The sequence below is a fragment of the Hyperolius riggenbachi genome, chromosome 8, assembly GCF_040937935.1.
Source record: "Hyperolius riggenbachi isolate aHypRig1 chromosome 8, aHypRig1.pri, whole genome shotgun sequence".
NCBI lineage: Eukaryota > Metazoa > Chordata > Amphibia > Anura > Hyperoliidae > Hyperolius > Hyperolius riggenbachi.
Window position 1 is genome coordinate 44,577,379 of NC_090653.1, and position 21,788 is coordinate 44,599,166.

General features: G+C 44.8%; 1 protein-coding gene across 1 annotated transcript in view; it reads right to left on the bottom strand.

Moving 5' to 3' along the window:
• LOC137528777 (complement factor B-like) overlaps window positions 1-21,788 on the bottom strand; it is a 134,084-nt gene that overhangs the window by 33,580 nt on the left and 78,716 nt on the right. Inside the window, exons 9-12 of the mRNA XM_068250348.1 lie at window positions 21,009-21,104; window positions 19,675-19,818; window positions 16,403-16,500; window positions 9,334-9,451 (exon numbers count right to left, since the gene is read on the bottom strand). Coding sequence (XP_068106449.1) covers window positions 9,334-9,451; window positions 16,403-16,500; window positions 19,675-19,818; window positions 21,009-21,104 — 456 coding nt within the window. The remainder of the gene's footprint in view (window positions 1-9,333; window positions 9,452-16,402; window positions 16,501-19,674; window positions 19,819-21,008; window positions 21,105-21,788) is intronic.

Genomic DNA, 21,788 nt, shown 5'->3' on the forward strand with positions numbered 1-21,788 from the left:
CACAGTGATATTTGAGAAGTGAAATGAAGTTTATTGGATTTACAGAAAGTGTGCAATAATTGTTTAACCACTTCAGGACCACAGTCTTTTCGCCCCTTAAGGACCAGAGCCTTTTTCTCCATTCAGACCACTGCAGCTTTCACGGTTTATTGCTCGGTCATACAACCTACCACCTAAATGAATTTTACCTCCTTTTCTTGTCACTAATACAGCTTTCTTTTGCTGCTATTTGATTGCTGCTGCGAGTTTTAGTTTTTATTATATTCATCAAAAAAGACATGAATTTTGGCAAAAAAATGACTTTTTTAACTTCCTGTGCTGACATTTTTCAAATAAAGTAAAATTTCCTATACATTTGAGCGCGAAAGTTATTCTGCTACATGTCTTTGATTAAAAAAAAATCATTCAGTGTATATTTATTGGATTGGGTAAAAGTTATAGCGTTTACAAACTATGGTGCCAAAAGTGAATTTTTCCATTTTCAAGCATCTCTGACTTTTCTGCGCACCTGTCAGGTTTCATGAGGGGCTAAAATTCCAGGATAGTACAAATACCCCCCAAATGACCCCATTTTGGAAAGAAGACATCCCAAAGTATTCAGTGAGAGGCATGGTGAGTTCATAGAAGATTTTATTTTTTGTCACAAGTTAGCGGAAAATGACACTTTCTGACAAAAAAAAGAAAAAGAAAAAGTTTCCATTTCTTCTAACTTGCGACAAAAAAAAATGAAATCTGCCACAGACTCACTATGCTCCTCTCTGAATACCTTGAAGTGTCTACTTTCCAAAATGGGGTCATTTGTGGGGTGTGTTCACTGTCCTGGCATTTTGGAGGGTGCCTAATTGTAAGCACCCCTGTAAAGCCTAAAGATGCTCATTGGACTTTTGGCCCCTTAGCGCAGTTAGGCTGCAAAAAAGTGCCACACATGTGGTATTGCCGTACTCAGGAGAAGTAGTATAATGTGTTTTGGGGTGTATTTTTACACATACCCATGCTGGGTGGGAGAAATATCTCCGTAAATGACAATTGTTTTATTTTTTTTACACACAATTGTCTATTTATAGAGATATTTCTCCCACTCAGCATGGGTATGTGGAAAAATACACCCCAAAACACATTATACTACTTCTCCTGAGTACGGCGATACCACATGTGTGGCACTTTTTTGCACCCTAACTGCGCTAAGGGGCCCAAAGTTCAATGAGTACCTTTAGGATTTCACAGGTCATTTTGAGAAATTTCGTTTCAAGACTACTCCTCACGCTTTAGGGCCCCTAAAATGCCAGGACAGTATAGGAACCCCACAAATTACCCCATTTTAGAAAGAAGACACCCCAAGGTATTCCGTTAGGAGGATGGTGAGTTCATAGAAGATTTTTTTTTTTTGTCACAAGTTAGCGGAAATTGATTTTAATTGTTTTTTTTTCACAAAGTGTCATTTTCCGCTAACTTGTAACAAAAAATAAAATCTTCTATGAACTCACCATACTCCTAACGGAATACCTTGGGGTGTCTTCTTTCTAAAATGGGGTCATTTGTGGGGTTCCTATACTGCCCTGGCATTTTAGGGGCCCTAAACCGTGAGAAGTAGTCTTGAAACCAAATGTCGCAAAATGACCTGTGAAATCCTAAAGGTACTCATTGGACTTTGGGCCTCTTAGCGCACTTAGGGTGCAAAAAAGTGCCACACATGTGGTACCGCCGTACTCAGGAGAAGTAGTATAATGTGTTTTGGGGTGTATTTTTACACATACCCATGCTGGGTGGGAGAAATATCTCTGTAAATGACAATTGTTTGATTTTTTTTACACACAATTGTCCTTTTACAGAGATATTTCTCCTACCCAGCATGGGTATGTGTAAAAATACACCCCAAAACACAATATACTACTTCTTCTGAGTACGGCGATACCACATGTGACACTTTTTTGCAACCTAGGTGCGCTAAGGGGCCTAACGTCCTATTCACAGGTCATTTTGAGGCATTTAGATTCTAGACTACTGCTCACGGTTTAGGGCCCCTAAAATGCCAGGGCAGTATAGGAACCCCACAAGTGACCCCATTTTAGAAGAAGACACCCCAAGGTATTCTGTTAGGAGTATGGTGAGTTCATAGAAGATTTTTTTTTTGTCACAAGTTAGCGGAAAATGACACTTTGTGAAAAAAAAAACAATACATATCAATTTCCGCTAACTTGTGACAAAAAATAAAATCTTCTATGAACTCATCATACACCTAACAGAATACCTTGGGGTGTCTTCTTTCTAAAATGGGGTCACTTGTGGGGTTCCTATACTGCCCTGGCATTTTAGGGGCTCTAAACCGTGAGGAGTAGTCTTGAACCCAAATGTCTCAAAATGACCTGTGAAATCCTAAAGGTACTCATTGGACTTTGGGCCCCTTAGCACAGTTAGGCTGCAAAAAAGTGTCACACATGTGGTATCTCCGTACTCAGAAGAAGTAGTATAATGTGTTTTGTGGTGTATTTTTACATATAACCATGCTGGGTGGGAGAAATATCTCTGTAAATGACACATTTTTGATTTTTTTTTACACACAATTGTCCATTTACAGAGAGATTTCTCCCACCCAGCATGGGTATGTGTAAAAATACACCACAAAACACATTATACTACTTCTCCTGAGTATGGCGATACCACATGTGTGACACTTTTTTGCAGCCTAGGTGTGCTAAGGGGCCCAACGTCCTATTCACAGGTCATTTTGAGGCATTTGTTTTCTAGACTACTCCTCACGGTTTAGGGCCCCTAAAATGCCAGGGCAGTATAGGAACCCCACAAGTGACCCCATTTTAGAAAGAAGACACCCCAAGGTATTCCGTTAGCGGTATGGTGAGTTCATAGAAGATTTTATTTTTTGTCACAAGTTAGTGAAAAATGACACTTTGTGAAAAAAACAATAAAAATCCAATTTCCACTAACTTTTGACAAAAAATAAAATCTTCTATGAACTCATCATACACCTAACAGAATACCTTGGGGTGTCTTCTTTCTAAAATGGGGTCACTTGTGGGGTTCCTATACTGCCCTGGCATTTTACGGGCCCAAAACTGTGAGTAGTCTGGAAACCAAATTTCTCAAAATGACTGATCAGGGGTATAAGCATCTGCAAATTTTGATGACAGGTGGTCTATGAGGGGGCAAATTTTGTGGAACCGGTCATAAGCAGGGTGGCCTCTTAGATGACAGGATGTTTTGGGCCTGATCTGATGGATAGGAGTGCTAGGGGGGTGACAGGAGGTGATTGATGGGTGTCTCAGGGGGCGGTTAGAGGGGAAAATAGATGCAATCAATGCACTGGGGAGGTGATCGGAAGGGGGTCTGAGGGGGATCTGAGGGTTTGGCCGAGTGATCAGGAGCCCACACGGGGCAAATTAGGGCCTGATCTGATGGGTAGGTGTGCTAGGGGGTGACAGGAGGTGATTGATGGGTGTCTCAAGGTGTGATTAGAGGGGGAAAATAGATGCAAGTAATGCACTAGCGAGGTGATCAGGGCTGGGGTCTGAGGACGTTCTGAGGTGTGGGCGGGTGATTGGGTGCCCGCAAGGGGCAGATTAGGGTCTAATCTGATGGGTAACCGTGACAGGTGGTGATAGGGGGTGATTGATGGGTAATTAGTGGGTGTTTAGAGGAGAGAAGAGATGTAAACACTGCACTTGGGAGGTGATCTGATGTCGGACCTGCGGGCGATCTATTGGTGTGGGTGGGTGATCAGATTGCCCGCAAGGGGCAAGTTAGGGGCTGATTGATGGGTGGCAGTGACAGGGGGTGATTGATGGGTGGCAGTGACAGGGGGTGATTGATAGGTGATTGACAGATGATCAGTGGGTTATTACAGGGAATAACAGATGTAAATATTGCACTGGCGAATTGATAAGGGGGGGTCTGAGGGCAATCTGAGTGTGTGGGCGGGTGATTGGGTGCCCGCAAGGGGCAGAATAGGGTCTAATCTGATGGATAACAGTGACAGGTGGTGATAGGGGGTGATTGATGGGTAATTAGTGGGTGTTTAGAGGAGAGAAGAGATGTAAACACTGCACTTGGGAGGTGATCTGATGTCGGATCTGCGGGCGATCTATTGGTGTGGGTGGGTGATCAGATTGCCTGCAAGGGGCAGGTTAGGGGCTGATTGATGGGTGGCAGTGACATGGGGTGATTGATGGGTGGCAGTGACAGGGGGTGATTGACAGGTGATTGACAGGTGATCAGTGGGTTATTACAGGGAATAACAGATGTAAATATTGCACTGGCGAATTGATAAAGAGGGGTCTGAGGGCAATCTGAGCGTGTGGGCGGGTGATTGGGTGCCCGCAAGGGGCAGATTAGGGTCTAATCTGATGGGTAACAGTGACAGGTGGTGATAGGGGGTGATTGATGGGTAATTAGTGGGTGTTTAGAGGAGAGAATAGATGTAAACGATGGATTTGGGAGGTGATCTGATGTCGGATCTGCGGGCGATCTATTGGTGTGGGTGGGTGATCAGATTGCCCGCAAGGGGCAGGTTAGGGGCTGATTGATGGGTAGCAGTGACAGGGGGTGATTGACGGGTGATTGACGGGTGATTGACGGGTGATTGACAGGTGATTGACAGGTGATCAGGGGGGATATATGCATACAGTACACGGGGGGGGGGTCTGGGGGGGGGGTCTGGGGAGAATCTGAGGGGTGGGGGGTGATCAGGAGGGGGCAGTGGGCAGGGGGGGATAAAAAAAAAATAGCGTTGACAGATAGTGACAGGGAGTGATTGATGGGTGATTAGGGGGGTGACTGGGTGCAAACAGTGGTCTGGGGGGTGGGCAGGGGGGGGTCTGAGGGGTGCTGTGGGCGATCAGGGGGCAGGGGGGGGGAAATCAGTGTGCTTTGGTGCAGACTAGGGTGGCTGCAGCCTGCCCTGGTGGTCCCTCGGACACTGGGACCACCAGGGCAGGAGGCAGCCAGTATAATAGGCTTTGTATACATTACAAAGCCTATTATACTATGTACATGCGGCGATCCGGGTGCTAGTAACCCGCCGGCGCTTCCGAACGGCCGGCGGGTTACTACGAGCGGTGGGCGGAGCCAGTCCCCGGCGGCTGATCGCGTCACGAATGACGCGATCGCCGCATAGCCACTCCCGCAGCCGCCCCCGCCGATGGGCGTATTGCGGTCGTTTGGGCCCAGTCTTTGCCGCCGCCCATCGGCTGGGGGCGGTCCTCAAGTGGTTAAACAAAATTAGGCAGGTGCATAAATTTGGGCACCACAAAAAGAAATGAAATCAATATTTAGTAGGTCCTCCTTTTGCAAAAATTACAGCCTCTAAACGCTTCCTGCAGGTTTCAATGAAAGTCTGGATTCTGGTTGAAGGTATTTTGGACCATTCCTCTTTACAAAACTTGTGTAGTTCATTCAGATTTGATGGCTTCCGTGCATGGACAGCTCTCTTTAACTCACAACTCAGATTTTCAATTATTTTCAGGTCTGGGGATTGAGATGGCCATTCATGAACATTGTACTTGTTCCTCTGCATAAATGCCTTAGTGGTTTTTGAGCAGTGTTTAGGGTCGTTGTCTTGTTGAAAGATCCAGCTCCAGCGCAGCTTCAGCTTTGTCACTGATTCCTGGACATTGGTCTCCAGAATCTGCTGATACTGAGTAGAATCCATGCGACCCTCAACTTTGACAAGATTCCCAGTCCCTGCACTGGCCACACAGCCCCACAGCATGATGGAACCACCACCATATTTTACTGTAGGAAGCAGGTGTTTTTCTTGGAATGCTGTGTTCTTTTTCCTCCATGCATAACGCCCCTTGTTATGCCCAAATAACTCAATTTTAGTTTTATCAGTCCACAACACCTTATTCCAAAATGAAGCTGGCTTGTCCAAATGTGCTTTAGCATACCTCAAGTGGCTCGGTTTGTGCTGTGGGTGGAGAAAAAGCTTAATCAGCATCACTCGCGCATACAGCATCTCCTTGTGTAAAGTGCGCCGAATGGTTGAATGATGCACAGTGACTCCATCAGCAGCAAGATGATGTTGTAGGTCTTTGGTGTCGGTCTTTGGGATGACTCTGACTGTTCTCACCATCCGTTGCTCCTGTCTATCCAAGATTTTTCTTGGTTTACCACTTTGAGCCTTAACTTGAACTGAGCCTATGGTCTTCCATTACCTCAATGTGTTCCTAACTGTGGAAACAGACAGCTGAAATCTCTGAGACAGCTTTCTGTATCCTCCCCCTAAACCATGATGGTGAACAATCTTTGTCTTCAGGTCATTTGAGAATTGTTTTGAGGCCCCCATGTTGATAGTCTTCCGAGAAAAATTAAAGAGGAGGGAAACTTACAAATGACCCCCTTAAATATTCGTTCTCATAATTGGATTCACCTGTGTATGTAGGTCAGGGGTCACTGAGCTTACCAGGCCAATGTGAGTTCCAATAATTAGCTCTAAATGTTTTGGAATCAATAAAATGACAACAGTGCCCAAATGTATGCACCTGCCTAATTTTATTTTAACAATTATTGCGCACTTTCTGTAAATCCAATAAACTTCATTTCACTTCTCAAATATCACTGTGTGTGTCTCCTATATGATATATTTAACTGACATTTTTAATTGTAACAACCAATGATTTGTACTGGAAAATCATGACAATTAACAAGGTTGCCCAAACTTTCGCATCCCACTGTATGTCCCCCACGCACACAACGCTCTGCCAAAAAGATGAATCTGGTTATTCCCAGGATCCACTTAAAAACATTTGGTACTCTGGTTTTTGCCTATGCAGACCCTACTCTATGGAACTCGCTTCCACAATCAGTGCGAGAGGCTCCTTCTCTAACAGCTTTAAGGAAATGCTAAAAACCCACCTCTTTTCCCGAGCCTATGAGACTGCAGAACGGATGGTCATAGCGCTTTGAGTCCCCAGTAGAGATGGCCCGAACTGTTCACCGGCGAACATTATTCTGCAAACTTCTGCTATTTGCATTCGCACTGAACAGCAAACATTTGGTGTGTTCGCCCCGCCCCCTATACATCATCATTGACCTAAACTTTGACCCCTTACCTCACAGTCAGCAGACACATGGCAACCAATCAGCTAGCACCCATCCCCCCCCCCCCCCCCCCGGACCCCCATCCCCCTATCGAAAAAGCAGTTGTATTAATTCTCTGCTGGCTGCTGACTATTAGTGGTAGCAGGGTCAGACTTGCTACAGATAAGTAGGGAAAGCATTAGCTAGGCCTGTGTTCTTGTTCCTCACTTGCTGTAAAAGCACTCCAAACAGCCCCTTTTGAGGGCTAGCACATCAGTCTCCTGTGTTGTTGTTTTTTTTGTGTGTGTTACACTCCACAGCCCACTGACACCCAGAGCTGTGTGCACACTACTGCTGTTGCCTCATTAAAGGGAACCTTAACTGAGAGGGATATGGATGTTTCCTTTTAAACATTACCAGTTGCCTGGCATTCCTGCTGATCTCTTTAGCTGCAATAGTGTCTGATTCACACACCTGAAACAAGCATGCAGCTAATCTGCATGCTTGTTGATGGGCTGTGGCTAAAAGTATTAGAGACACAGGATCAGCAGGAGAGTCAGGCAACTGGAATTATTTTAAAGGGAAAAATCCACATCCTTCTCAGTTTAGGTTACCTTTAAAGAGACACTGAAGCGAAAAAAAATTATGATATTATGATTTGTATGTGTAGCACAGCTAAGAAATAAAACATTAAGATCAGATACATCAGTCTAATTGTTTCCAGTACAGGAAGAGTTAAGAAACTCCAGTTGTTATCTCTATGCAAACAAGCCATTAAGCTCTCCGACTAAGTCTTAGTCTTGGAGAGGGCTGTTATCTGACTTTCATTATCTCAACTGTAAGTGAACTGTTTACTTTTTCTCTGCTAGAGGAAAGGTCATTACTTCACAGACTGCTCTGAAAGAATCATTTTGAATGCTGAGTGTCGTGTAATCTGCACATATTATAGAATGATGCAATGTTAGAAAAAACACTATATACCTGAAAATAAAAGTATGAGAATATTTTCTTTGCTGCTAATCTTCTAGTAATTATTCATAGTACACAACCAATTCACTATATCATATTTTTTTTTTTCGCTTCAGTGTCTCTTTAGGTTGCAGGCACAGAACCACTCCAGTGCATTATTAATTCACTGTATTCTATTGCATTACTGTGTGTGAGACACTCCACAGCCCACTGACACCCAGAGCTGTGCATAATGTGATTCCTGCCCTTTAGGGATTAAAACCTGACTTTGCATCAACTCCGTAATTTCTGGTGGAATTTTTTGCATGGATGCCCCACTGGCATGCCACAGTCCAGGTGTTAGGCCCGTCGAAACAACTTTTCCATCACTTTTGTGGCTGGAAACAGTCTTTGTAGGTTTTAAAATTCGCCTGCCTGTTGAAGTCTATGGTGGTTCGCCAGATACGCCCAAAACCCCAAATTTTATGTTCGCAACATCTCTACTCCTCAGGGAGAAAAGTGATATAAAAATATTACGATGATGATGATTATCAGCTATACGTTTTGAGTGAAGGGTTGAAAATCTGGTTTCCTATACTTTAAGGGGGCCCCTATGGCTACCTATACTGCAGGTACCTCGGCTCTAGCTACTTATTATCCGTCTACCTGTACTAAAGGTGACCTAATACTGGGTGGTATATCTAGCTTCTGATACTGGGGGGCTACCTGGAGCACAAAGGTACCTTATTAAAAAAAAAAAGGAGGTGGGGTCAGATCAAAATTGTGCTATGGGGCCCCATGATTTCCAGCTACACCCCTGATAGAATTTGAATTAAAGCGGAATATAACCCTGCATTTCAACTTTGCTCTAAAACATTATTTACAGTATATTATATGCAACCAGCATTTTTTTTTTTACTAGACCAGCATTGGAAGGGTTACACAGGGCTTTAAAGTTCCTGGAGATTTCTGCAGACGCATCCGAAGCTGAAATAGATACATTTTGTTTACATAAATGTATCTAAGTGTTGAATGTGACTTGGAGGAGCTTGGAGGACAGCCAAAGAGTGTGTAACATTTATCAATAGATACATCTAACTAAATAGAATGTAACAATCTGAACTTCTGCATATCTCTCCACGGAACTTGAAACCTCTGTGTTTAACCCTTCAAATGCTGGTCTAGTAAAAAAAAAATGCTTTTTGCATATAATATGCTGTAAATAATGTTTTAGAGCTAAGTTGAAATGCAGGGTTATATTCTGCTTTAAATTTGAAAGCTGGAATCCCTAGTCCCTCGTTGACCTTCTCTAGTAATGAGGCAGAGCTCTGCAAGATCTGTAGCATCACTTACCCCCAACCAGCACGCTAATATCCTTTAGCATGTCAGAGGCGCGGATGCAGTGGGCGGCGGTCAGTATGAAGTTTCTGCTTATAATGGAGCCCTTACAATTCGTCACATTTCCAGAACGCTGAAATTAGAAATTCACAGCAGTGAAAACAATGCTCAGCTGCCCATTGTCCTTCAAAGAATAGGCAGCTGCTTCCAGTCATTGATTGGTTAGTCCTAGTATTTAAACCTGGTGAGCGCCCCCAGTCATTGCTCGTGATAGCATTTAGCTTTGGCTTGTTACTGGGTAGTGCTCACTGTCTATATTGATTCCTGTTGTCGACTATTGCCTTGTACCTTGACCACGTTTAACTTCTGCTTGATTCCTGTTGCCGACCACTGCCTTGAACTAACCATGATTATACCTGCTGGATTCTTGTTGCCAACCTTGCTTTGTACCTTGACTATGCTTTGCTTGCTGCCTGGATTGACCCCTGCTTGGACACGGATTGCATGAACTCTGCCTGGACTAACTTTGGCCTGTCTTGACTATGAATCATGATACCTCTGGAAAGTTCTTATCCTGGACTTGCTTCCTGCTTCCGGGAGCTCCTGGTTCTCCTGCCTCTGGATTCACTGGTCTGGATAGGCTTATCCACTAGGCCTTAGGTGACTGTCTTATATACTGTATACATATAAATATCTTGTGTGCCCAGATTGCATTGCTAAGTATTCAGGTTCTGTCTGGTGGTTAGTTATCTGTCAGACTGTATGCTACATCTGCCTGCAGGGTATTGTTAGTATTGTGTTAGGTAGGAGATTGTGCAGGTGTTACGGGCTGGGCTCTGGGTCAGTCATACGGGCATAAAGTCTGATGCAAACAGGAAACTCATTCAATTGCAACATGTGTTTAGGGATGCGCAGCCTTTCCCCCCCACCTTTCCTTAACTTTGTAACTATGTAACTGTTAGGTTAGCTGCTCCCAGCCCCTCCTCCTGAGTTTCCTGTTTGCATGATAAGTAGTAGCAGATTTGCATATGATTTGCATCTGAATTGAATGCGAAGTGTGTAGAAAGTCTATATAGGTGCTACACACTGAGCTGGTGGTCATTTCAGATGCAGCCTTAGTGGTATGCGCTGGCGTTCTCCTTGCTGTTCTACCAAATGTAAGTTACACATTTTTTTCTGCTTAGCTGCTCCCAAGGTTTTAAATTTAGGTTAGGTCACTTGCCCGGAGGTCTGCCTCACCGTGGCGCAAGTGTCTAGTATAATATACTTTGCATGCAAACCATATTGGAAGCTAAAGTACCTCCTAGTTTAATAAATGTTAGCACTTGTCTTGGATGCAGGGCATGCATTTTTCAGTCTGGCAGAGGCGGTGTATGCCTGTGCGATTAACCATTCAATTGCAGCATGTGTTTAGGAATGCGCAGCCTTTCCCCCCCACCTTTCCTTAACTTTGTAACTATGTAACTGTTAGGTTAGCTGCTCCCAGCCCCTCCTCCTGAGTTTCCTGTTTGCATGATAAGTAGTAGCAGATTTGCATATGATTTGCATCTGAATTGAATGCGAAGTGTGTAGAAAACCAATATAGGTGCTACACACTGAGCTGGTGGTCATTTCAGATGCAGCCTTAGTGGTATGCGCTGGCGTTCTCCTCGCTGGATCTTAGAGGTGCCTACAATCTTTCGCATCAGAGAGGGTGATGAGTGGAAAACTGCTTTTAATACTAAAGATGGTCATTATGAGTATTTGGTCATGCCTTTTGGATTGTGTAATGCCCCTGCTGTATTCCAGGATTTTGTTAACGATATATCTCGTGAGTACCTTTGGAAATGTATGGTCATTTACCTTGACGATTATTGATTTTTGTCCTCTTCGGTATCTGAACATCGTATTCATGTGAAAAAAGTATGAACTAAGTTGAGAGAGAACCGCTTGTATGCTAAGTTGGAAAAACAACTGCGGCAGTACGACCGCTTCCTGGAACCTCTCCTAATTTTTTACTGAGCCGTGGTGCCTAAGTGCCATGGTGAACTATGTAAACACAATTGCTGTGTAATTTTTTGGAGGTGTCTGTGCTGTCCGAGTTGTGTGGAGGCCCCAACTGCGGCAGTACGACTGCTTCCTGGAACCTCTCCTAATTTTTGAACTGTGCCGTGGTACCTACAAGTGCCATGGTGAACTATCCAAACATAGTTGCTGTGTAATTTTTTTGGAGGTGTCTGTGCTGTCCGAGTTGTGGGGAGGCCCCAACTGCAGCAGTACGACCACTTCCTGGAACCTCTCCTAATTTTTTACTGAGCCGTGGTACCTAAGTGCCATGGTCAACTATGTAAACACAATTGCTGTGTAATTTTTTGGAGGTGTCTGTGCTGTCCGAGTTGTGTGGAGGCCCCAACTGCGGCAGTACGACTGCTTCCTGGAACCTCTCCTAATTTTTGAACTGTGCCGTGGTACCTACAAGTGCCATGGTGAACTATCCAAACATAGTTGCTGTGTAATTTTTTTGGAGGTGTCTGTGCTGTCCGAGTTGTGGGGAGGCCCCAACTGCAGCAGTACGACCACTTCCTGGAACCTCTCCTAATTTTTTACTGAGCCGTGGTACCTAAGTGCCATGGTCAACTATGTAAACACTATTGCTGTGTAATTTCTTTGGAGGTGTCTGTGCTGTCCGAGTTGTGGGGAGGCCCCAATTGCGGCAGTACGACCACTTCCTGGAACCTAGTCCTGATGTTAATTGACAGCCATTTTTTTTGGGGGGGGGGGGGGGGGTTAAGTCCCCACATCATCAATTAGTGTTTTCCTTTACAAAATAATGATGCTACATGCCTCATATACCCTAAAAAATGTTTTTAAAGCAATGTAAAGGCCACTTCCGGTTTTCCATCCGGATATCCGAATCCAGCGGATACTGGGGTCGGATATCCGACCCGGATTCAGATTGGAAAATTTTTGATCCGGATATCCGACCCGGTTCGGATAGAGGGGTATCCGGATCCAAATTGGTTCCAGATAGTGAAAAGTGGTATCCGAGCAGCACTGCAGCTAGCAGCTGAGAAGAAGTCACTCTCTCGCATTGCGCAGCCTGTGGGAGATTCAAACAGCGGTGGCCGGTGGAGGCAGTTGTTACGAGTGGCTTACGTCACTGGAGTTGCCACCCCCGCTCGCTCACCACAGCTCCTGCCTTGATTCTTTCCAGGTCTTTTCATCTACAGTCCCCAACGGGAGCTGAAGTTGCCATGCTAGCTGGGACTTTCTTCCTTTTCTATCACTGCCAGCCTTGGGAGGTTGCTATACCTCGACTGCGGAGGTAACTTCATGCAGTCATCTTTGGAATGGTGAGCCGCTGGGTGCTAGCCCATGATATAATATTGACATGCTACAATGATACATGTGTTGATGCTGGAACTGCACATGGGTTTGCATTTCCTGCTGCCTGCTATTTATGCTTTGCACCTACTTTCATTGCATTGCTGCACCTGTGCTTCTGGGCTGCCAGGACTTTTTATATGGTTCTCCTTCTCTGTATGGTTGTAACTATAGTCTGATAAACAGAGGGTAGGCTCTGGATACCATAGAGCCGACCAGGTAAATCCTGTGACCAGTGGCGTACCTAGGAAATTTAACACCCGGTGCTGATTATTTACAGATACACCCCACAATTTTTTTGAAGGGTAGGGTGACGGGTTGGGGCGTCGAGCGTGTCGCTGCACATTTTGAGGGATTTTTGTGGAAAATGAGTCATCAGGATCTGGAACTGTTATGGAACTCTGTACTCTATACAGTGCTGCAGAAGATGTCAGTGCCACTGGCTTCTGAAACAGCAGACTGCCCTGCATTATTGGTTAATTACTCTGATCAGGATAAATAATCAGTAGTCTAGGGCATTCTGGTATTACAGCAGCCAGTGCACATGGCTACTAATGACAGGCAACTTCTGAAGCACGAAACACATCCTACCACCTTTTCCTGCTAATGCCCCAGCTGCAGCACCGCAATCATTCCCTCCACTCACCCTGCTGCTCTGCACATTCATTCACTGCAGGCTGTGTGCAAGGAAACACAGGGCCAGATTTATCAAACAATTACCAACAGTATTTTTTCTTCTTAAACTGTTTTAACCAGCAGGGGGGACAGTTATGCATGATAATAAGAACCTTCTTAAATCCTAGGTGATAGCGCCAGTTTAGCGTGAATTTCTAGAGCCACACTACAGTTAAAGAGAAACTCTGACCAAGAATTGAACTTTATCCCAATCAGTAGCTGATACCCACTTTTACATGAAAAATATAATGATTTTCACAAACAGACCATCAGGGGGCGCTGTATGACTGATTTTGTGCTGAAACCCCTCCCACAAGAGGCTCTGGTACCGTACGGTACTCTGGGCAAACTGCCACAATGTAACAATGACACACACAGGAAATGGCTGTTTATAGCTGTCTGTTAAAGCCAGAACAGCTACATAATCTGCCCACAGTAACAATGTCACCATGTAATACATGTCAGAATGTGAATCTGGGAGAGGAAAGATTTTACAATGAGCAAACTCTGACTAAATCATGTATACATAATTATTGTAAAAATTAAGCACCTTTTTATATTAAATTATTTTCACTGGAGTTCCTCTTTAAGAAATGTGCAAATCCATCCCTAAACTGCTGCAGATTAAGAAGTGCTTGATAGCAGTTCTACAATGCAGAGTGCAGACTAGACATGATTTGTGAATGGCACCTCCCCCTGCTGAATTCCTCTTCATTGTCTGCTGCTATTAATACAGCAGGTGTGTTGGTTACCTCAGCAACAGTAATTCCCCTCACACACTGCACTGTCTGAGAGACCTTCCCAGCTCTTCCTATTTTACAACAGTTGAAAGCGGACCCAAACCAAACATTTTTTTAAATTAAAAATATTTAGTTGCACCACTCTGACACATACAAAGATAAATAAACACTCCTTCAAGCCTATGAGCATTTCAGTGCATGCTTTTTACTTTTCTCTTTTGATAACTAGGGTTATACTGGGGACAGCCATTAGCATTCCTCCATTGCCGGACACCATCTACTCCAGCAGTTTGCCGGATTCTGTCCCGGCAATATGAAAGGAAGGGAGGGGTTCCTCCAATAAATGTAAAATATTTTATATTTGACATCATGCAGCTGAAAAAAGGCTGCTATTTATTATTATAAATTAGAAAATAGATTTTATTTCTGAAATCTTGTATTTTTAATTTGGGTCCACTTTAAGAAGGAATCTGCACTATTTAGTGATTTCTTAAGATGTCTCAGACAATTCTGCATGGATTTCTAAAAACCTACCAATATTTTGTCTCAGACACTGTTGATAAATGTCCCCCACAGTGCCTACCAGACAGGAAGGGGGAAGGGGAGCTACATCTAGTGCAGGAAGTAATACAGTTCCCTGCACTACCTGAAGCTATTTTCTCCAATGTTGCCCAAACTTTGAAAAAATTTCACAGGTAGAAGAACACAGTGACTGAGCACCACAGCAGCACCCCTAGCCATGGCTACATCCGGTGCTGTGAGCACCTGCAGCCTTATGGTAGGTATGTCACTGCCTGTGACTCCTGTCGTTCCAGCGCCGTACCGTGTTGATGTTATCTGACCTGCTATGTCAAATACCTCTTCTTCATTCCAAGGACAGCCTTCGGAAGTAGGCTAAGTATTGTGCAAACATTAACACACTACCACCCCCCCCCCCCCCCCCACACACACACACACACAGAAATTGCAGAGCAGGGCGCAGCGGGAACCACTTACCAGAGCTCCGAGGAATGGTCCTCCTCACTTCCTGCAACTGCGTGCTGCTCTGCTGCATCTTCTGTATTGATACCGCTGTGGGTCAGGTGACACATTCAGGAGTCATACGAGGGTGCAGCAGAGCAGCTGGGAGCTGCAGCACGTGAAGAGGACCGATACTTGGTGCTTTTGCAAGTAGTTTCTGCTGCACGCTGCTCTGCATAAAGAGAGAGGTCAGGGCCAGATTTCTGGAAAGGTCAAAAAGGCCGGGACCTTGGGCGGCTGCAGCCCAAGGGGGGAGCTGGACATGAAAGGGGGGGGGGGGATGCAGCTGCAAATGGAATGGGAGACTACAAATGGTAAAAAGGAGGTTGCAAATGGGAAGCAACACACGGGGCTGCTGCCTAAAGCAGCTGCATATGAAGGTGGGGGTGGTACACATGGAATGGGGGCGTTACTGCTCATGTAAATGAAGCTACATGAATGCTGGTCTAGGGGCACAAAACTTTTAGTATAAATTTGACCTTGAGAGAGGCACGCCCCCATGGCTCCCTCGCTGATAGACAGTTAGTTGAGACTGCCGGTTGATAGAGTCTTGGCTAACCATATATGGAAACTCTACCATATATGGAAACTCTACCATATATGGAAACTCTACCATATATGGAAACGGGTGCAGTGAAAAATGGCGTGGAATAAATAAGGGCGCACGGAGACGCCTATAAAGTTATTAAAAACACTATTTATCGTTTTAATCAAACTGCACTGCAGCTTACCCCTCCTGCTTCTATTGAAGCACCGGCAGACTTTCTGAATGATCGGCTCAGGCAAGTGCCTGCAGCCGCGATGATTGCAGAGGTAGGACTGTGCGCTGATAGCCCCACAGTTCCGGAGCTGTTACCGCTCCTCTGCCTGACCAAAAATCATGGAGCACAGTGCAAGCTGGTCAGGCAGAGGAGCGGTAACAGCTCCGGAACTGTGGGGCTATAAGCGCACAGTCCTGCCTCTGCAATCATCGCGGCTGCAGGCACTTGCCTGAGCCAATCATCCACAAAAGTCTGCCGGTGCTTCAATAGAAGCAGGAGAGGTAAGTTGCAGAGCAGTTTGATTAAAACGGTAAATAGCGTTTTAAATAACCTGCGCCAATTTTTAACAGTTAAAACGCTAAATAGTGTTTTATAATGTAACTGAACGTGGCGCCATTATTGTACGGGCTGTGCTGTGCGCCATAATTATCTGCTCCGATGGAAACAAAGGAGTTTTTTTTCTGCCCATCCAGTGGTTTCAAACCCCTATTCTATTTGTGCATAAGCTTATTTGTGGCTACTTACAGTGATGGAAATTTTGGCAATCCAGGGATAGATTTCTTTTGAGTTGTCTTCTGAGTGGTATCTGGAGAGTCCACACATTTGAAATGTTTCTACTTCCTCTGAAAATATAAGAAAGGGGAAAGAAAAACAATGGTGTAACGAGCTTTATTGATGTAAGAAGAAAGGTGATAGCGTGTTATAACTCACACTTATGGCCACTGACTGCGCCTGCTGCTCATTTGTCATGTTAATGGGAACCGTAAGCGAGAGGGATACGGAGGCTGCCATATTTATTTCCTTTTAAACAATACCTTTTGCCTGGAAGCTCTGCTAGTCTCCTTGGCCTCAGTAGTGTCTGAATCACACACCTGAAACAAGCATGCAGCTACTCCAGTTAGACTTCAGTCAGAAAAATCTGATCTGCTGCATGCTTGTTAATTGTATTATAGGCAGAGGCAGGTCCCGGATTTACATCATAGGAGCCTATAGGCACAGATGTCCTGGCACCCTAGACTTCACCCTCCATGAATCTACAAACCCCCACCGAACTGCACTGCACTGTGTGCTGCCTGGCCCAGCTGTCACTTCTCCCTTACTTCCCTTGCACATCATAGGTAGCTACAGGTTTCACTTAGCATTAGGTAGCCAGAGGTACCCTCTACTGAAGGGAGATCTTGTCATTGGAGTGCAGAGAGCTTGGTAAGTAACCTCTCATTTACAATCAACTCGAGACTCTGCATGGGGAAGGAGGGAGGGAGGGAGGCACTTGGGAAGGGGAGTGAGCCGCCTTTCCATCATCTGGCGCCTGTAGGCACGTGCCTATAATGCCTTATGGTAAATCTGGGCCTGTGCAGAGTATCAGCAGGGTAACCAGGCAATTTGCAATGTTTAAAATAAATATGTCAGCCTCCGTATTCCTCTCACTTCAGGTGTGCTTTAAGATTTTAGTAGGAATGGTCGGAAACGCTGATTTCCAATTCTGCGGAAATATCGATTTCTACAAATGTTGATTACCGATTCCGTAGTTTTTCACAAAAAATTGGCATTTCGGATTCTGATTTCCGCAGAAAGGGTTTTTTTTTTGTCATTTTTGTAAATAAAGTTATGCAATTTTTTTTTTACCTCCTTGGCAGTAATCCCGAGCTGAGCACAGGCTATGCCGCCGCGGAGGATTGCTCAGGCCCTGGTGGGCTGATTTGCATAATTTTTTTTCGAGCACTCAGCAAGCACTTTGCTAGCTGCGTGTTTGTTCCAATCGCCGCCGATCAACCGCTACCCGCCGCGAAAGAGGGTCCCCCCTCCACAGACCCCTTGCGCAGCCTGGCCAATCACGGCCAGGCTGCACTCTGGGGTGGATCGGGACTCCCCCTGACGTCACGATGACGTCATCGTAATCGTCGCCATGGCGACGGGGAAGCCCATACAGGAAATCAGAATGGGATTTCCTGTTGGGATTATGCGCCGGCGGCGATCGGAGGGGCTGGGTGGACACCGCAGGGAGGGGGAAGCATGTAGCTAGCACTAGGCTGGCTACATGTTAAAAAAAATGAGGCAGAAAAAACCCTCCCGCGGCCGTGCGCCGCAAATAATCATAATGCCAGGGAGGTTAAAAAGGATGTTTTGCAGAATTGGCTATATTTTGCGGATGTCTGCTATTATGCAGACATCCCTGATACACTACCAAATTTTCTGATTGGCCAAATACTTTGGAGTCGGAAGTATTGGACCAATCAGATAATCCAAAAGTTTACCATGGAAATCAGAATACCAGCAACATTTTAGACCCGTCTCAAGTCCCAGATACTATCAAGTTTTTCAGAGTCTTGTGATTGTCTTAAAATTTCCGTGGTATTCCAATCTCCGTGGTAAACCTCTACATCCTCTGACTGGTCCAATACTACGAGTATTTGCGAGTCTTGTGATTGGCCTAAAATTTCCGATTTTAGGCCAATCACAAGACTTGGAGTTCGGAAATACTCCGGTAGTATTGGACCAATCAAAGGATGTGGTGGTTTATTATAGTAATCAGAATTAAATGAGAACCTCTTTTTCAGGGGCAGTTGAACTGTGTGCTCAGCAAGCAGTTGCCAGGCAGCAGTGAGCAGTTATCAGGCAGCAGTGAGCTGTTACTAGACAGCAACGAGCAGTTACCAGGCAGCAGTGAGCAATTACCAGGCAGCAGTGAGCAGTTACCAGGCAGCACTGAGCAGTTACTAGGCAATTGACTGCACTTGTGGGGGGAGGGGAGGTTGTAGGGCCTATGGACCCAAAGGGTCCCAAGCTATCTTTTTGCAGCGGGACCCCATACATTCTAGTTACACCCCTGGCATGCATGGCACATCGGCATTCGGCACGGGGCTTTTTGGCGCACACTTTCGGGGTGATGCTAAATTCGACTCCCCCTCCGTGTCGTAGCAATCACCGGATCCCCGAATTACCCGAGAGCAGGGCGCTGCCATTGCCTAGCGATGCATCTGCACAAGATTATAGTACCCGACTATCACCTTTGTGTTCAGGTCCCATCACTACAGATGGGGGATACTGGTCTGCTACATGCCCAACTAGTAATGAAATAAGGCATGTGTCGAATCATTTTAACCATGAAGAGCTGAACAATATATATTTTCTGCTTTTACGTCTATTTTTTTTTTCAAAACATTTTATTAGTTTTTCAAAAAATGTACAACACGCCGATGGGCAACATTTATAGTAGACATAACCGGTACACAATCTAGAATTGTGTCATAAAAATTAAAGACACACTATTGTACATCTATGCATAAATTCTTATTACATAAGTCATTGACATCCCAAAAAGAGAAGAGAGAGAGACAGAGAGAGAGACAGAGAGAGACAGAGAGAGACAGAGAGAGACAGAGAGAGAGAGAGAGAGAGAGAGAGAGAGAGAGAGATTCAGGATATTGGGTTCGGAATGGATATCCGATTCTATTCGGATACCAAAAAGTTCGAATTCGGATTTGGATACCTGGATATCCGGATCTGAATTCAATTCGGATTTTGAAAAGGGGTATGCGAGCAGCACTGAATACCAATTGCTTGGCAGCCCTGCTGATCTATTTGACTGCAGTAGTGTCTGAATAAAACAGAAATACGTGATCTGCTGCATGCTTGTTCAGGGTCAATGGCTACAAGTATTAGAGGCAGAGGATCAGCAGGATAGCCTGGTATTGTTTAAAAGGAAATAAATAGGGCAGCCTATCACTGGATATCCCTCACTTCAGTTGTCCTTTAAAACAGCGTCTGGATCTGTTAATAGACGTAACAGAACTCACCTATCATCTCATCAAAGGCTTTTTTCATATCCTGCACCGACTGCAATCTGAAGACATGTTGTTCGTTACGTTTTTTGGATGCAATATCATTGATCTCGTCCAGGCTGAGCTTATCATCATCACCCAGACCGAAGACATAGATATCTGTAAATGTAAGAGGAAACAGCGTCAGCGATGTCAGACTATCAGCATTTTCAATGGGGTTTGCCAGCAAAATTGAAAAAAAGGCTAAGGGCGTGTTTCCACTTGAGCGGAAACCGCCGCGAATCCTCAGTTTCCCTGCAGGCGAATAGTGCGGGGAAACTCTGCCATAGGGTGCAATGGTAACGCCAGCCGAATCGCTAACGCTAGCGATTCGGCCGGCTTTTCCATCCGAATCGGCGCGGGAGGCTGCGGATCCCATAGCCGTGCATGGCATGGCTGATGGGATTCGTCTGCTTTCCCCGCAGACTGGAAGAGCTCAAGTGGAATCGCGCCTTTAGGGTCTGTTCTCATTGGGGCGATTAGTGGGCAATTACCGCTAATCGGTGGCAAACGCTGGCACTTTTTAAAGTGCTTGCGCAATATTAAGTATATTACAGTGATCTCACTACCGCGATTGCTGCCGATCACCGGCGATTCGCGATCAGTGGCAATCGCAAAATGCTCTACATGCAGCATTTTACCGCGATTTTAGAGCAATTGCTATTAGAATGCTAAAAAGCGCAAATCACTCAAAAAGCGTGAGAGTGTACAGTGATTTTACCGTGCTAATTGCGGTAAAATCACCAGCACAAAACACTAGTGCTAATTGCTAGCGTTTTGCGACTACAATTGAAAACGGACCCGTAAGGTGGCCACACATCACACAATTAAAAGATCCGATTGGACACCAATTCGATAAATAAGATCGGTTATCCCGAAAAATCATATGCTTTTAATTGTTTTTGATCAAAAATCCAATCGAATTTCACTTTTTTCTACTTTTTTTTTTTTTTTTAGATTGGATGTGTTATAAACAATTCAGTCCAGCTTTACCAAGAATTGTTTGGTGTGTGATGGATTGTAAAATTGTTTTCAACCAGAAAAAAATTTATGCAGCTATTCAGTATATACCAAACTTTATTTATTCACTTTTTTCTCTTGATTTTTCTAATCAACCAATTTTTTCGGAGTTTATTTTCTTTTATTGCTAAATTGTGGCACTCTCAATAATATGTGTGGTACCTCGAAGATTCTGATCGAAACTTCCGATCGATCCATTGTGAGTGCTGCGGTCTCTTCACCCTTTTCTACTGTTTATTTTTTTATAATTGAAGCATATGAGAAACTAGTACAACCAGAGCGGTGCATACCCAGTTTATCTTCTCGATGACTGTCCTTTGTGATGTTGAGAAAGTGTTTGATGCTTCTCACTCCGTTCATTGGATCTCCGCCCATATTATATTTTCCTAAGAAGTAAAATATGATTTGTTATCTTCATGAAGGCAGGAGAGCAGAAGCGCAAGCCATTATAGCTGTAGTGGAAGCTACTGTATGTGGCCTAGAAGTGGGCGCTCCCTATTTTTCCCTAGCCGTTTCAATTTCTTTTGTAGTCTTATAGTGGACCTGAACTCTTGCACAGAACAGAAGGAAAATACAGGGAAATGGGCCCTGTATATATTTAGAGAAGCATTGAAGTATGTGGCTGTGTTGGTATGGAAGTGAAGGCAGTAGCTGTGTTGGTATGGCAGTGAAGGCATTGGCAGTGTTGGTATGGCAGTGAAGGCAGTGGCTTGGTTGGTATGGCAGTGAAGGCAGTGGCTGTGTTGGTATGGCAGTGAAGGCAGTGGCTGTGTTGGTATGGCAGTGAAGGCAGTGGCAGTGTTGGCATGGCAGTGAAGGTAGTGGCTGTGTTGGCATGGCAGTGAAAGCAGTGGCTTTGTTGGTGTAGCAGGGAATGGCAGTGAAGGCAGTGGCTGTGTTGGTATGGCAGTGAAGGCATTGGCAGTGTTGGTATGGCAGTGAAGGCAGTGGCTTGGTTGGTATGGCAGTGAAGGCAGTGGCTGTGTTGGTATGGCAGTGAAGGCAGTGGCTGTGTTGGTATGGCAGTGAAGGCAGTGGCTGTGTTGGCATGGCAGTGAAGGCAGTGGCTT